Source organism: Hydractinia symbiolongicarpus, chromosome 9 (genome assembly GCF_029227915.1).
Source record: "Hydractinia symbiolongicarpus strain clone_291-10 chromosome 9, HSymV2.1, whole genome shotgun sequence".
Classification (NCBI taxonomy): domain Eukaryota; kingdom Metazoa; phylum Cnidaria; class Hydrozoa; order Anthoathecata; family Hydractiniidae; genus Hydractinia; species Hydractinia symbiolongicarpus.
The window spans coordinates 4508534-4526643 of NC_079883.1; the positions used below are offsets into that span (position 1 = coordinate 4508534).

Sequence of the window (18110 nt, forward strand, 5' to 3'; positions counted from 1 at the left end):
GCCAGGTGGCTGTGTCTGGTAATACTATAAGTTTAATATCTGACCATTTCCCTCAGTCCTTAGTGTTAAAAAACATGACATATTTGTTCATGATTGGAAGAAATTTCATCACGATGACTTTCTCACCAAACTTCACTATAAAAATTAGGATGATCTCCTGCAATTGAATGTGATCTCAACTTATCCAACCTCGTCCCCAGGGCATCTTGTATTTTTTCTGACCCCGGGATCCCAACTTATCGTTTGACAATTTTTACAGTTGTATCAACAGTCTATTGGTCAATCATGCAACAAAAAAAGAAAAACAAAATCCAATTCTTGGATTACTAATGGTATCCTTACCTCAATAATCAAAAGACACCATCCGCATAAATGCATTTTAAGAGAGAAAGATCCATTTTTAAAGTCTTTCTTGCTAGGGAGTTTTAAAAAGTACCGCAACAAAATTGTATCTCTATGTAGAATAAGTAAAAGTAATTTCCTCAATAAATATTTTAGCAATAACCGAAAAAATATTGGCAATATTTGGAATGGGGTTAAAAATATTATTTCTGTTCGTTCTTCTGTTTCAGCTTCTCTCACCTGTATGGACATTAATAACTCTGTTGTGACTGATCCAGTGACAATTGCTTATTCTTTTAATGATTGCTTTGCTTCAATTGCAGATAACATCAGAATGAATATCCCGTTCAATAGAAAACATTTCTCCTCTTGATGATTTAGATGTTCTGCATTGCATTTCTTCCCCTGACCCTGGTAAATCTTCTGGGTCATTCAGTATTCCTGCTCATATTTTAACTCTTGTTAAATTTGAATTATCTATACCACTTTCAAAACTTATACTTGGTATTTTTCCTACAAACCTAAAAACTGCCAAGACCATCCCTATTTATAAAAAAGGATCCAAATTAGAATTAACAAATTACCGACCTATATCTTTACTCTCAAATATTGATAAAATATATAAAAAAATCATTTGCAAACGAGTGTATGGTTTTCTCGAAGCAAACAACGCCCTCTACAAGCATCAATTTGGCTTTAGGAAAAATTACTCGACATCTCAAACTTTTCTGAACATCTCTCAAAAAATTATGGATGCTCTTGATAAAGGAAATTATGCATGTGGAGTGTTCATTGATCTTCAAAAGGCTTTTGATACGGTTGATCATGAAATTTTGCTTAAAAAGTTTTTTCACTATGGAATTCGTGGTACCCCACTCTCACTATTTAAGTCTTACTTAACAGGACGTCAACAGTTTGTATCCATCAATGGAAATATAACAACTAGTAATCTTATCAGGCATGGTGTCCCTCAGGGCTCTGTTTTAGGACCTCTTTTAATTTTAATTTATATTAACGACCTGCATTGTTTAATTAATTTTTCTTTGGTGCATCACTTTGCTAATGACACCAATCTCTTAAACTTCAGTAAATCTTTGAAACAACAACTAGCCAAACAAATGAATTTTGACCTCAAGCTTCTTTGCCATTGGCTCAATGTCAATAAAATTTCTCTTAATGCTAGTAAGACTGAGTACATTGTTTTTAAACTTGCACGGAAACCTCTTAATTACGATTTTAGGCTTTTTATCAATGGTAAAAGGCTTATACCTAGTTATTGTATTAAATATCTTGATGTTCTATTAGATTCTGATCTAAGCTGGAAGTCTCACATCAATAATACTGTCGCCAAGCTCAAGAGCGCTAATGGAGCTTTAGCTAAACTTCGTCACTTTTTTCCTTTAAATGTTCTTATTCTAGTTTACTATGCCATTTATTCATTTTGCAATATTGTAATCAAATTTGGGGTCAGCCAAACAGTCTTGATGTTAATCGTATTACTGTTTTACAAAATTTTGCTATTCGACTCATGTCTTTCGAACCTCGAAGAGCATCATCGAGTCACCTGTATGGTAATCTTGAGCTCCTCAAATTCTCTGATATTGTCCAATATCACAATATTCTATTTTACATAAACTATTTCATGAAAAATGCCTGCTTCCATCCTTAATACATTTGCGGTTGACTTCACCCATGCTCAAGGCACTCGGGCAGAGAAGATGTATTAACAAAGGTTATAAAATGCTGGCACTACGATTGTATGTAAAATATTCGTGGTTCTCTTAAGGTAAAGGTCTTATTTTTAATGTTTATTGGTAAGTACATCTCAAACTTGCTTCTTTTTTACCCACACAGCCATAAAAACTTTGTAAAAATGTTGCTAGGAAGGAATATGGATATTTATTTATTAAACATACTTATTTGTGTGTCGTTATAGTAGTTATTATAGTAGATTTTGGGATTTAGACGTTCCTCAATTTTTGCTTCCTCCCCAAAAAATTATTTTGTGGCTGCCACAAAAAAGTTTTTTGTTCGCCTCTCCTTTACCGTTTACTCATATTTGCATAGTTTTACCGCTAACAATTAGGGGCTGTTTACATGACCCTGGTTGGCGGGCTGGCCTGTTTACTGAGATCACGCTTGTTTCTCATTTTTTGCTCATCTGCTTATATGGTCAAACGGGCCGGCCCGGTAGGCGAGTTCTCGTTTCTGAGGTGCGGGATCCCAGTAGGTGGGATGAACATTTTCTCATATAAACAGTAATAAAGCGGGCTAGATCGCCTAGGCGACATGGTCTATTATGCTCTACTTATTAAAATCTTTTGTTATGAAAAGTATTTCTTTTGTTTTACATTATATGTTTTCATTGTTCAGAGCCTAACCGAAGTAGTTTTTTTATATATAAACACAAGTTAAAGGCCAGCCCGCTTCCATATAAACAACCCCTTAGTTTTATTTCTAGCAGGTAAAAAACGCAAGCAATAAACTATGGAAATCAAATAAATTCATGGCAAATAATCTATACAGTAGACTCTCTGTAATTCGAACTCGCAGGGGACCGAAAACAAAGTTCGAATTAGGGGAAGTTCATAAATTTTTGTGAAATTTTGTCCAAAAATCAGGGTTGGCGGTAATAAATAGACTTCATCGAACATCCATCTATATATCTTCAGAATTATGTCTCCTATATTACTTCAAACGTATTTCTTATTTGGCAAAAAAGTCATGAATAGTGGTTTGCTTTTTGCAGGCTTAACAAGTTGCTCCTCATCGAACATTTCATTTTCTTGGTCATCATCATCTTGACTAATAACTTGAGCTAACAATTTCTTGCTCTGTTAAAATACCTTCGTTGGTGCTCACGTCTTGGTCAAAATCGATGTAGTCGTCAGGTGTGATACCTATTCCGATCTCTTTACGTAATTCGATCTTTAAAAGATTCGATTTACGGGGTGAAATGATCTAAAGGGACCGGAAATATAGAGGTATTCGAATTATGGAGGTTCGAATTAGGGGAAGTGAATTATGAGTTTGTTTTGATTTTTACGGGACTAGAAGATTTGTTTGAATTAAGGAGAGATTCGAATTAGGGGAAGTCGAATTACAGAGAGTCCACTGTATGAACTCATTCTCGATATTTTAGGTTAAATTTTATACAACGGAACCTTACTAGAATTTTAAATGTTAATTTTTGCATCTAAAATTTAATCCTTGCCAACATTTTCACATATTAAAGAAATTGCTAATACTTCACATTTTTACTGACATTTAGAAGCTACCAGTCAATACAACTGGAGTTATAAGCCTATGTTTTGCATTCACAGAATATGTACATCGTATTCTACCAATATCATAATTTGTCTGTTAGGTATATAATCCGCTTAATCGCATAAAAGCATGAACATAAACATCGCAATATTTCTACCACGTTTATAACTCGCACCGCATAAAACGTATTGGTTAAGATATCTCTCAGTAAAAAAGAAAATGTCAAAATCAGGAGCACGGACGAACATATGTTCAAGGTTAATTTTTAGTCGCATTCGTTAGATACATGTAAGAGCATACTACAACCGCTTTTAACATAACTTTTCACATTAAATTCGTTGGCAAATGTGTAAAATTGAATTGTTTGTTTGAGATTTGTGAATTTGAAAACATCACACATACACGCTACTCGTCATCAACTTCGTCCACTACTTGAAATCCATCCATGAAGTGTCCATCACTTGACGCTTCAGGGGTAGCTTCTACTGCATCTTCTTTTGCTCGGCGACTACGAGGACGAGGTGAAGGTGTTCCTCTACCTTTACCACGGCCGCCACGCTTTGCTCCTCCGCCGCGAGTTTTACCAGGAGTTGTTTTCTAGAAGCAAATTTGCGGACATATTTAGATTTATAATCTTATAAGTAAAGCAAAATAATACCAATTTAGTTCTTTCTCTCTTCTCTGACACTTGAACGTGAATGAGGTAACTTGTTTAGTACGAAGAAAGACATTGTAGAAACACTAAGGAACTTTTGCAAATCAAAAAAACAGCGAAATCAAGAAATCAAGGGAATAACACCATCGATTAGGTGCTCAAAGAGATCTGGAAATAGCTTCAAAAAAAATGTCATTAACGATATAAAAAACATAATCTCTAGCTCGATTAAAAAAGAGTTCGTTAAAAATAAGGAATTTTTAGCAAAAAGGATAAAATGAATGTAAAGAAAAAAAATGGAAAAACCGCATGATGAACTAAGGAGATTAAAAGAACTTCACGAGAAAAATTTAAAAACTTTCACAATCAATTTCACAATTTTCACGGGGCCTAAATTTTCGGATTTATGCTAAAAATTGCAAATGTTTCTTTCCTTTAAAGTATATGCGCTTATAAAAAAACACGAAATCCTTCAAGTGTACTCAGCCAAAGCTTTTAGAAACAAATTCCTTGTTTTACCTGATAAATACAAATCAATTTCCCTGATATCATTGACTAGGTCATTTGACATAAAACCATTTTTTAAACAGTTGTACAGTATGTGTGTTTTGAATTAGTAAAACTTGGTGAAAATCACTTAATCGAACATTATGATAATAAAAAAATACTTAATAGTCATCACACTTGGCTGAATATCAAAACTAACGAACCTTTAAGATGGATTTGGGTTTTGGTTCGCTATCTGTTTGTTCACTTGTAGATTCAGCTTCCGGGGAAACTTCCACAGCTTCTTCATGTACCTCGTCTGTAGCTTTGCTCGGTTCTTCATCTTCTGTGTTGCCTTTATCTGCAACATTGTTATCAATTTCTTCATCTTTTATTTCATCTTTCACTTCTGTTTGTTGGGTTTCTTCATCCTTGTCAGCACTTTCTTCCTTAGCCGGTTCTTCAGTGGCACTTTCTTCTTTCTCTACATCGATTTTTTCATCTTGTGCAACTTTTTCGTTCTCAGGGTTTTCACTTTGTTCCACAGGTGCAGGCTGCAACAATTTTGGCACCCTAACCTACATAGAATTTAATGTAAGCATTAATGTATACATGACTTGAAATATAAGAAAAAAAACCTGAAAACTCAAAACTTGTTTACACTAACTAACCAGTTGTTCTTCAAATGAGGACAAGAATGTTCCTTCTCCTGCATTATCACTTTCTGATAGCAATACATATTTATCTCCATGCTCTTCTAAAGTTTCAAACAACTCCAAGTTTTGTTGCTTCTGAGTCTTCTCATAATCTTTATTTTTCTTCAGGTGGTTCTAAGAGACATTAGCATTTGAACATATTTAATGAAATTTTGCTCAACACTGAAACCTTATTTTTTTGTAATTATTCAATTAAATTAAATTTACAAACAACTAAGGCGATATCTTCTAATTGGGTATGAAGGAGAACATATAAGAGGATATAAATTGTTTCTGCAAACACAGTTATACTGCACAAACCTACCTGGTAATTGTTTCTATGCAGACGACTATCAATATGTGGAATGACACCAGAAGCCTCCTTAATGTGAAGTCCACATAAACGACAGTTGAAACTTGATACTGCCTTCACAAACTCGCATCCTGACAATAAAGCAAATACTCACTGACTTAGCTTTGAAAGTATGTGTAAAACAATAAATTTAAAAAAAAATTATTAAGACTTACCAAAGAATTTGTTGTCATTAAACTCTTTAACTTCAATAGTAGACTCTACAAGAGATTTAATAGTGACCACGTTACCAGATTTCATAGCAGCTTTTTTGCTTTCCATTTTAATAGTGAAAAAGTTAGACGGATTTTTATTGTAGTTTTCTTGTTCCCGTTTCTGGATTTCCATTTGTGTTTTCATAAACATTTTTGCTTGCTTGAGAATAATTGCACGGGCTTTTTCATTTTTTTCATACCAGTCATCCGGAGAGAGGTCGATATCAAGGATGTCACGAGTTTCTTGATACTTTTTCGCAGTACGCGTATCAATAACATTCATCACATGGCTTTTTCCCATTAAGTGGTGTATAAATGCCTGAAAAAAATGAGCAAACTAAGTCAGCCAAATTTACTATGAAATGTTTGATAAATACAATTTACCTAATACCCATGGCAATTTAATATACTGATGTAAATTATACGTGCTAGCATATAACCTGGATATATGATCTACATTTCAACACAATATAAAGTAGAAAGAGGTCCAGGTATTTTGCTTTTGCAGACACTTGTAACACAACAAAACATTCTTTGGTCATGCTTTACTTTGTTGCAATATTAATTAATTAAAAAACAGCTACAATATCTGTTGAAGTATCTGCTAAGATTGAACATTGAAAGAGATTTTAATAACAAATGTAAAGAATAGTTACTGTTAAAACACTTTCTTAAAATGCATAAAAATAAAAGTTTACAACCAATGCTTTCTTTAAGGGTATATCCTGGATATATGATCTACATTTCAACATGAAAAACAGAAAGAGGTCCAGGAATTCTTTTTAGCAAACATTTGTAACACAACAAAACATTAATTTGTCATGCTTTACTTTGTTGCCCTTCGGTTTAGAAAAATCACTGCAAAGGATACAAAAAACTTACTGTTTCTTTCATGAGAAGAAGACCACAGGTTACACAGTGGTATCCTTTGCCAGTAAAAGAAAACACTAGAAGTTTTTGGACATCTTCATCAGCAACATTACGTTCAAAGTCTTTTCTTTGGCGAAGCTTCTCAACTGAATCCATTAAAGAATCTGGTATATCAACTTCATCGTCAGGAATGTCAATCTCCTCTTCTTTGGGATCTAAATAAAATTTTATGATATAAATCCTAAAAAGTTAAGCTACCATAAATGCTCTAATAAATGCCCAGTTCCAATCAACTTCTCTTCTTCAGTCAAAGAGTGTTTATCACTTGTGAACTTTTTAGGGTCTTCTGTCATATTTCAGAAGATCAGAATTAAAAAAATGGCGATATAATGATGATATTTCGGCCAAGATTTTGATGCACCACAGACAAAAATTTGGGATGAATTTATATGAAATATGGATGTCAAAAATTCTTTCCTAGTTTTTAAATAAATGTGTCTCTATTGAACGGCCGTTAAACTTCCTCATGTGTTTTACTAGAGCATTTACAGTGTACAGTTGCAAAACATACATTTAGCAATTTAATCGTTTAGAATTCTATGCAAAAAAATACCTTCTTTTCCTTTCTTCGCTGGCTCTTCCTTTCTTCCTTAAATATAAAAAATGCAACAAATGCAAAAAATGTGGAAAAATATTAACAAATGTCACAAAATAGTACTCAATAATACCTTGCTTAGAAAAGGAATCTCGTTTTTGATTTTGAGGTCTTTTTCGTTTGTTAAATCCAGAGGGATGGCCAGTATCGTATTTTCTTTTATCTCCAGGTCTTCCACCAAATCTACCACCAAATTTATAACCACCCTAATTATAGCAAAAAGTTTCGTTTTTGTTCTTCGGTCACATCCATACAAAACAAAAGTGTAACAATAACTGCAGAATACATACTTGTTGCTGATATGAGCTGTTTGCATTCGGTGATGGCAAAAGACCACTTGATTGTGTAGACATAAAAGCTGACAGCAAACTTTGTTGCTGCTGAAGCGCAGCTAACATTTGACCATTAACATTACTTCCTGCACCTGAAAAATAGTGGGTTTTTTATAGATAATCTATGATCACATATCAAGTCAGGGTTTAAAATCCACCATGAGTTTGAATTGAACCCAGACTATACAGCGTTTTTTTCTTTCACATCTGACTAAAGTGTTTCTTCTATTAAGTCATAAAAATTGTTATATGCTTGTGAAGCCTGAATTGCCATGATTTCTCATATATTGTATTCTTCTGCAGATAAGTCCTTCAACTGACAATTTACAGAAAATATGAGCTTATACGCAGATGGGGAAAAGATGCAGGAAGACATAGATTTTGTTATGGAAATGTGCAGAATTTATTGAAGATCTATTATGAACTGCCTTCAGAAGAATCAAAATAATAATAATAATAATTATGTGTCTTTTTGTGAAAGCTCATCTCGCTCTGGTTCAGGCATTTCATAACCTTCAAACTAAAGTGGTCTTAGCTTATATCCTGCATTTTAAAGAGGAGCAAATTATAGTACCATTTATTGCATTCTGACTTTTATCCATGAGCTGCCACCCCCCCCCCAAAAAAAAAATATATATATATATATAGAAAATGAAAATATCATTAAAAAAACTTTGTTTTTAAAAAAGCTACAAAAATGGGTGGAATTAAACACGAGTGTGCCTAAATATGGGTTTCAAATATTGGTAACGAAAAAAAAAACAGTGAGTGGACTTATCTGTGGAAGAATGGTATACTACATATCCAAGCATAAAAATATTGTAGCTCACCATCAAATCTATACCTGCAGATTAACAAAGCCCGAACGAGTAACAAGAACTGGTGATGTCATTAGTTTAGTTAGATTCATGCTTGCTGGTTTGATTTTACACCAGATTTACCCCAATGGTTAGAATGTATAATATCAACAAGTAATATGAATTTTTAGCAAATAAAATATGCCAAAATTAGACAGAGAATTCTACAAGAGTGGGTGATTCAAACCTTGTGGGACTTTGTTGTAACTTGTTATCACAAGACTGCTGAAAACTTTGTTCTGACAAATATTTTTCCTCTAAAACTACATTCCAATAGACAATACTTTGTCTAGTAAGGTTAAATGGACAACACGAATTCAAGAGAGGACAAATAAAACTGCTATATGTAAAGCTCAAAAACTCTCTTTAAAGTTTTTCATTCTATTAGCAATTCAAAAGAGAGAAGTTCTGATCAGTAAATAACATAACAGGCCTGTATCCATGAAAATTTACAGGAGTTATGAAAAAGGAAAATAGATTTCTTAATATGTAAAATATTACTAACAGAAATTGAAGTACATGCATTTTCTTTAAAAATATCGACCCGGGAACTAGATCGATTTATGGAGATCAGTGTTCAGGAAGTCAGATCTTTATTGATCATACAACTTATAGGAAAGACAGAATGAAAGGTGGACAATTGTGATTACAGTTATTTGTGTAATAAACAAATGAGTTCTAAAAATATTATTACCACGATTACGAGCAGCACCTCCTTGGCCACCTTGATTGAAGAAACCTCGATCACGGTTTGATCCTCCCTATGTTATAATGGAGATTTTGTGAAAATACAGATGTCATGCATACATTTGGTAAACAAAAACAGTCCACCAGTTATGTTACATATTCACAGAATAAGGACTTCAAAATGTCAGCTCGACATTGGTTACATGCTTTAAAACGCATGAAAAATAAAGATCATATCCTTGGAATTCTATGAATTATTGAATGCACAAAAGAAAATTATTCACAAAATGTAAATAATTTGATTACTTATAATGTAATCTAGAAATTATTTGTTGGATAGTAAGACATCATCATACTTCAGTCTTATTGTATAACTTTTAAAATAAAAGCTTTTGATTTCTTTGAACAGTTCTAAATTCTACTCAAAATCGATGGGATGTGCGAACATCTACCTTTGTGTATAGTTATGTAAAATATTTAAATGAACTTTAGTGTGCACTGCATATTTTGAAATACTATAAGCAAACACATTTAATGGATTGTTATTTACTTCACATTATCTTAGGATCAAACTCAAGGTAACAGAAGATAGCAGATGGTATACCATATGGAACAATCAATGCACAACTAAAGGTTTGACCTAATTTGTCAGCATCTAACTTACTAAATCCAAAATTCCAAATTCCTTAGAAAAGAAAGATGCAAACACAAGTATTCAGTGACATTTTTCTATTTTAGTTTTGACAAAAATTGTGAAAGCTTATTTCCACTAAGGCAAAGCTTTGATGTTCTAGTTTAACATATATGTATATACTTGTTTGTTGTCACTTTTCAACTAGTATTGTTATACAAAGAAAGTTCATGCACTTTTTTTGTCCACAAATGTGAAGAACAATTAACAAGGTAAGAAATTTCCAAAGAATGCTGTCCCTTTTTTTAGCCCTTTAAAATGAAGCTTTCCCATCACAATCTGCCATGAAGTGCAAGTTCGGTTCAAAAAATGAAATGATCTTTTGGAAGACAGTGTGTTATTGTGATATGTGAACTTGTGTTGATCACCCTCAAACTACTTACCCATGTCAAACATGTCATATTTTGACTTAACCTTAACTGAATGCTTATTTTCAATCATAAGCAAAATAGGGGCTTCAGTCAGGAGGATTCATGCCAAAGCTTAGAGTCTTCTTCACTTTTCTTCACAAAGTGCTACTTTTCACAGAACTAAAGCTAACACAATATTGGCCAACTAGCTAGTATTTTAAGATTTTGGCTGAGCCAAGTCTGTGTAAAAATAGGGCTATGGTTTTAATGACAAATTGTACCATTTCTAAAGTATAACATATGTCAATGTGACTTGTGCAAGTAGTTGCTAGAATCATTGAAATTCTCACAGGGAGAAATGCAAGCAACAGCAAAAATAACATCTTAAAACTGTCTTCCTAGTGATTGATGTTCTTATTGCCATGTTTGAATAAACCACTTTTTGCTTATTGAGGATTTTCAAATCCTCACTTGAACAGGCAATTTTTTGTTTCATTTCAACCCTAACGCTTTTATATATATAAAAACTTCATAGCAATTGTGCTGCCAGAAACTTTAAGGAGTTTGTTTCTGAACATCTTTTGCTATGAAGTTACAAGGGGGATTATCAAATATCAGGAGAAACTACCACAAGTTCAACCTTTTTGAAAAAACTTAAGCCTAAATTTATTTTGAATCTCAAAAATCTATCTTGAGATATTGTGGGAACTTTATTAAGTAAGGAAAAACCGGGTTGGGATCCGGTTTAGGGTCAACATGTTGTTTCATAAGCAGGATTTTTTTATTATAGCGATTTTAAGAAAGGTAGCTGTTTGTAAAGAGGAAAGCGAAAGTTGATAAAATTGCAGATTATTTTTAAAATTTAAAAATGGTTGTTTGAATGTACAAACTAAACAGATATTTAGTAAAATGGTTGGAATGGAAAACGAGCAATTAATTAGATGATTAAATGTACTTTATAGATGCCCCTGCTGGATTCCTTGTTTGCAGGGAGTTGAGGGCAAAATTTAAACAAAATATGAAGTATATTAATTTAAATATTCTATTTTAGGTTTTTCATTTACCAGTCTTACCCAATCGCCAGCGTTGTTATTTCCGCGATTCCTGTTCACATTATTTCTACCTCCTCCACCCCCACGTCTGTTATTATCGCTGTAAAAATCATCGTATCTTCGATCTGACAAATTACGATTTCCACTAAATCCTCCACGAAAAGAGCCTCCAAATCCTCTATCCATTGGTAAAAGATTTAAAAAAATATATCCTCTTAGTGCTGGATCTTCGGTGGTAGCTAAGTGTTCAACGCTGGATAAAGAAAGAAAGGTATGTTTGGCTGCCCGGTGAAAAGCATGGGCACCATAAAAATAGCGGTCGTTGCTTTCGTATGTTAATGTTAAGAAAGAACAAAAACAAGTGAAATTTCATACAACTTATGTAGATGGTTGTTAAAGTCTGAAATGTTGTCATAAATCTTTAAGTAATTAAATTTGAAAGAGTATTTATTGTCTTAAATTAGTAAGAGGGGACTAAGATGTGAGACTATGGGACTAGACGGCCCGTAATGCCGAGTAGCGTTCACACTTAATTAGCAAAAATATAAATAAATAAATACAATCTTAAAATTGTTTGTGTGTCCACGACTGTTGTTTTTATTGCGGAACCACTGGGAAGGAGATGACGGGGATTCCTAGGAAAACACACGTATAGCCATATTAAATCTTTGGTAACACGCTCAGATTGGTAAATAAAGTGTAGCTGCAGTTATGGTCGTGTGTCTTAATTTAATTTATTAAAAAGATTTTAAAATAAATATAACTTACCAAGGTATACCTTTAGGTGCTTCTGCCTTGACTGAAAAAACCGTCAAAGCTTAATCATAAGTGCGGTTTTGGGAGCATGTAGTTTTCTGTAAAAATGGACCTACTTTGGAGAACTTTTCTATACTCTCCACCACTACTAATAATTTGATTTGGAGTTAAAGAATAGTCTGTCAATCCGTAGGGATAAGCCAAGTCTCGATAGAAATGTTGTGTCTATGCCATTATTTCTATTTTCAGATAATTGACTTCCTCCTTTATGATCGTATAATACGATCGTATAATAATACTGTCTATACTAGTCGATAAGGTCCATGGAGAAATCCACTAAAGCAGAAGGACAATGGAAAAATAGGTTGTTTTAGATGTTTTCCTGCCATGAGCAGTTAATGAGATATAATGGTTTAGAAATTCTGCTGACGTCAGTTACGTCAGTTACCTTCATTGTAGGAAAACTCTAATAACAAGTGCCAGGTTGGAGGGCCTATTTTGCTCGGCGACTAACTTAAGAAATTCGAGTAGCTGACATATGGAGGTCATTCTTGTCTCGATGATTCATGAGACGCGCGAAAACTGCGCACACGAGATTCGGTTTCTCTTGGTTTGCGTTATAATTTTTAATCTATGATCTATTATCATGGAAAAAGACCAAGCAAAGATTGATTCAACCGATTTTAAAAATAGGTGAATTCACTGTTTTTTTTATTTTATTTTTATCTCTGTTTATCGTGAAAAATAGTCATTTTTGATATACTCGTGTTGTAGAATATGATGGAGAATGACTATTTTCAAGTGACGAAGAAGATGATTCGTTCTTTAAATCTGATGCGATGTAAAGAAATATATTTTTTATTTTTGTGTTTATACATTATTAAAATTCTTCTACAGTAGCTATAATAGCGCGCATTTTATTTATTTATTATAGAGATGAAATTTTAAAAATACAAAAAAATCATGCGCAATCTCGTAAAAGAAAACTTGGTAAATCTATACAATAAATTAATTATTCATGATGTTTTAATTGCAATAATCCTTTTGTTAAAATAATAGTGGAGCAAAAACATAAAAGTAAATCTGACATGGAAGTGGAAAAAACCCAGAGATTGTAGAAAAAGCGCGAAGAAAAAATATTATTTTGCTAACAACTTTTACTTGTTTGCATTAGCTACGATTTGGTCACAAACTTAGAACAAGGTTTTCTTAATGACGTTTTAACATCATTTCATTGTCTTTACAAAAACGTGTATGTTATACCGTCGTAGACATTTCTTCTAATCAATGAAACTATACTGCTTTAGAAAGTTAGACAGAATGTGTCGACTCCTTACGAGAAGCTCAAGAAATAATTCAGCAACATGAAATAGAAACCGGAACATCGTATTCTAACTACTTTAAGGATGAACAAGAAGCCCTGGGGGCTCTAAGAATTTCCGCTCGCTACCAAAATATTTGATGAAAACCAGCTAATTCGTTGTGTTATTGTGCTAAACATTTGAGGAGGTTTGGTGCATGAACCTCTGAAGATAAAGCACACAAGTGACATTATATCTTACAACAAACGCAAACAAAACGAAACGTGTCATAATAAACTCACATTTTAAAATAAATTGCTAACAAAAAATACAGCCTAACATTCATGGTAAGTCTTGCGATTGAAACGTTTATGGTCTTAAACGGCATTTAGTTGACAAAAAATCAAAATTTTGCTGTGACCATCATTTTCAGCATACTTTTTTTATTAACTGTGCAAATTTTTGTCGAAAATAAAGCAGTTTTAATTTTTGGTTAAATTTTGGCCTAAAATGACATTTAGGTGACAAAAATCAAACTTTTGCACCATCATCATTTTCAGCATACTTTATTTGTTAACTGTGCCAGATTTAGCCGAAAATAAAACGGTTTTAATTTTTGGATCAATTTTGGCCTAAAATGGCATTTAGGTGACAAAAATCAAAATTTCGATGTCACCATTATGTTCACCATACTTTTTTTGTTAACTTTGCCAATTTTTGTTGAAAATGAAGTAGTTTTAATTTTTGGACCAATTTTGTCCTAAAATGACATTTAAGGTGGCAAAAAATCAAAATTATTATGTCACCATTATGTTCAGCATACTTTTTTGTTAACTGTGCCAAATTTTGTTGAAAACAAATACTAATTTTGTCCTTAAACATCATTTAGATGAGTTCCCAGTAGTTGGGGAGCTTGGGTGCGAAGTTTACATCTGTGACGGAGAACATGTAATCCCAGGGTCGATTTTTTCTCAAAAAATGCTCCAAAAGAAAAAAACGACGGTTTTAAAGAATTTCCTACGCCTTCGGGCGCGGAAATTCAATAACATAACATGAATACTGAACAGACAAACCGAAATAATATCTTCAATAATACTTTAAGGATGTAGCTTTCGGTGCAGACAGTAAGTTTTGACTAAATATTTAATAGAATATAGCTACATAAAATGTGATTTAAATTAAATTTTAATTTAAGCGTGGAAATAAGTTATCCAAATAAATTTTTGAATTAAAAGGAAAATGCATTTTGTTTGAAGACAAAAAATCTTCCATTTCTCAAATAATGTTCGACGGGATACCGTTTATAGTTGTTGGAACAAAAAGCCTATGGTACTGATAGGAACGCTTCTCACAAGAAAGAAAGAAAAGAAAATAAGCTAGAGCGAAAATTATCCTTCGAGATATTGTTTCCTTTCCAGATTACAAGGTGAAATAATATTTTTCCATTCAAGATTACCCGTAAATGCTATAGGATAACACCGTCCTAATATTATTTTATTGTTTATTTAGATAGACAAGTTAACTGAATGGAAGAAAAACTGCGCCAAAAAGTTGAAAAATGAATGGGCAGCTAATAAATCCCAAGTGAAGACCAACAGAGAAATTTGGATAAAAATATTAGATTGCCACGCAGACCATTTGTAAGGGGAGGTATTGTCAATATAATATAATGTAACGTATAAATACACTAAGGACGCTGTTGCAATTATATTAAACTTGAAATCGTTTCAGCGCGGTGGTATCAGTCAACAAATCGATTCAAGAATAATAACGAAAATTCACGAACTCGATGGTCAAGGAATAAGGCAAGTAAAAGAGATGGAAAGACACATAAAGATATATGTTCAAAACAAGTTGTTTTGTGATAAAATGGTTCCTTCACCAACAAACAGAACATTTTTTCCTACACGACGTGACATCACAAACCACATGTACATAAGCACAACAAAGTTACGTTTATCATAGATCGATCAAAATTTCTTATTGTAGAGGAGTTCATCGACAATGTGATAGATTGTAATACTGTAACTCCGCCTCAATCTCCACCTGTCATTAATTTGACCTCACCCCAGAAAACAGGAAAAACTGACGTTGTCCCGGGCCAGTTACTGAGTGAAAAAGAATTGTTGACGTTGCGTGAAATGGACAAAATTATCAACAACCATATGCTAACCGTGTGTTGTGGTATTTTTGGAAATGAAAGGATGGCGCAGTGTGACAAGTGCAAAAAATGGTTTCACGGAATGTGTGAAAACATACCAAACAGCGTTTTTAAGAAGTCCAACCAACAAGAATTGGTATTGCAAAATGTGTAAAAGTGTTTGTTGTAAATTTATCTTATCTCATAAGAAAAAAAAACAAAAACGAACGAAAGTGTTTTATTCCATTCCGCGTGGGTATTCAAGCCGTACGGGCATAGTTTGTTTAGATATTCGGAACAACTCGCGAAAACTCGTCCAAAATATTGTTTTTTATGAACCTCCGACCCGGCACTTGTTATTAGAGTTTTCCTTCATTGTATAGATATTGAAACGCTGATCAAGACTATGTATAGGATCATGTACTTTTAACAAATGGTTGCAGAGATATTGGGATTTAAAGGTTTTTTGATGACGTCATCAACCCGTCCATTCCGAAACGGATTGGTGAACCAGGTTTTGGAAAATTACCCAAATTGGTCCTAGCTGCTCCCTAGTTACCTACGCAGTGAAAAATCATTGACGTCACCACCTCGTTTCCAAGTTATTTTGCCTTTAAGTTTTAGGTGCACTGCAATGGCTTCATTAATTTGATATAGGATACTGACGTTAAAGTAGTGTTATTGACGTCGCGCCATAACGTCAGAAAATTTAACATATTAGACATGCATTTTTCGGCAACATCAAAGGAAAATGACGATATCCACTTTGCCTGTTACAAACAGACACAGTTTCTGTATTATTATAAGAGATATATAAATAAACATATTGTAATTTTTATATGACTTATTTACTTAAAAACTAGTCGATAAAGCCCATGGAAAATCCACTGAGGCAGGATAAAAATGAAAAAAAGTGTCATTTGAATTTTAATGACGTCAGCAACCCATCCACCAAAAATAAATTTAGAACCTTGTTACCACGCTGACTCTATTGTATAGAGCTTAAACGGCTGCTGATTACGAAAATGTATATGATCATGTGCTTTTTATGAACGATTATTAAGATATAGGGTTTGAAAATTTTGTTGACGTCAGCAGAGACCTGTCAAAACACAAATCTTTTTTCAGAAATTTGTACACCTGTTGCCTTTATCGTATAGATCTTGAAACGCTGACAAGAAAATGTATAGGATCATTTAGTTTTGACAAATTGTTGCGGATATATTGAGGTCTAAAGGTTTTTTGATGATGTCATCAACCCATCTATTCCCAAACGGATCCAGGTTTGGAAAACTTACCCAAATTGGTCCCAGGTGGTCCTTAGTTACCCACACAGTGAATAAAAGACTGACATCACCAACTCGTTTCCAAGTTATTTGGCCTCAAAGTTTTAAGTGAACTGTACTGGCTTCATTAATTTGGATATTGACACTGAAGTAGTGATATAGCGTTGAATAACGTCAAAAAATTAAACATTTAAGACATCACTTTTTTATTAAAGGAAAATGAACCTCCACTGTGCTTGTTACAGACAGACACAGTTTCTGTATTATTATAAGAGATATCATCCAACGGCTAAAGCATTATAGAGGGGGATGTATTTGCCTTTAATTTTGCATATAAGTACAACTTAATCCATTCAATCTGTTGAATGATACCAGCGGTGGTTGGCCACCACAGGTGAACAATATTCAATTCAAGGTAGGACAATGCTTTTCCATAGATCTAACATTACTTGCTGTGATCTTGTACAAAAGGTGCGTAGTATCCAGAGAGACAATTTTTTTCTTGTATCAATTACACTTCGATGTGATTCTCAAATGAGGCATCATTTGTCATCAGTACGCCAAGATTTCTGACTTTATTTTTTTTCATCATGATGATTATCATCAGCGACATTATCACGGATTCTGTTTTGAAGTTGCTTAAGTTGATCTTCTTTACAGCTTTCTTGGGTTGCATCTGGTAACTCATCAGTTGGTGGGGATTGGCACAGTAAAGTTTTTTTTTATGTTTTTTATATTTGTCTTTGCGGTTTGTCTTTCCTTTTTTTCTGTTCTCTCTTCAGTTTTTGTCTCTTTTTACCCTCCTCAAATTCTTTCTTTAATTTTATTTTTCTGCTAGTTTCTCCTAATGCTCATCAGACGTAATCACTCTTCTGTTGTAACAATTCTTGTATTATTTTCTTTTTTCTCCAGGATTGGTGTTATGAACAAGATGCGGATGATCCATGTTTTTAAGTGCCTTTTGTTGCTGCAAGTTGACTGTTGGCTTCGAGAACGTTGTGATTGGCTGTTAGGACAGAAGCCATTGACCCACCATGAAGGCAGTTTTGAGGTTCCTGGAAGGCTAACAGGTGTAGGTTTGACAATATTGTTGATGATGAATATGATGGCATCAAACATTT

General features: G+C 33.5%; 2 protein-coding genes across 3 annotated transcripts in view; both read right to left on the reverse strand.

Annotated features, from left to right (window-relative positions):
- LOC130656701 (dual specificity protein phosphatase 18-like) overlaps nt 1-18110 on the reverse strand; it is a 98820-nt gene that overhangs the window by 25166 nt on the left and 55544 nt on the right. The window lies entirely within an intron of this gene.
- On the reverse strand, nt 3838-11872 carry LOC130656694 (uncharacterized). Its single transcript, XM_057459594.1, has 11 exons — nt 11528-11872; nt 9421-9487; nt 7828-7961; nt 7611-7743; nt 7496-7531; nt 6895-7097; nt 5974-6331; nt 5771-5889; nt 5422-5580; nt 4975-5328; nt 3838-4206 (listed from the first exon to the last, which is right to left on the reverse strand). Exons 1-11 carry the CDS (start codon nt 11690-11692, stop codon nt 4015-4017), a joined length of 1920 nt encoding a protein of 639 aa, XP_057315577.1. The 5' UTR covers nt 11693-11872; the 3' UTR covers nt 3838-4014.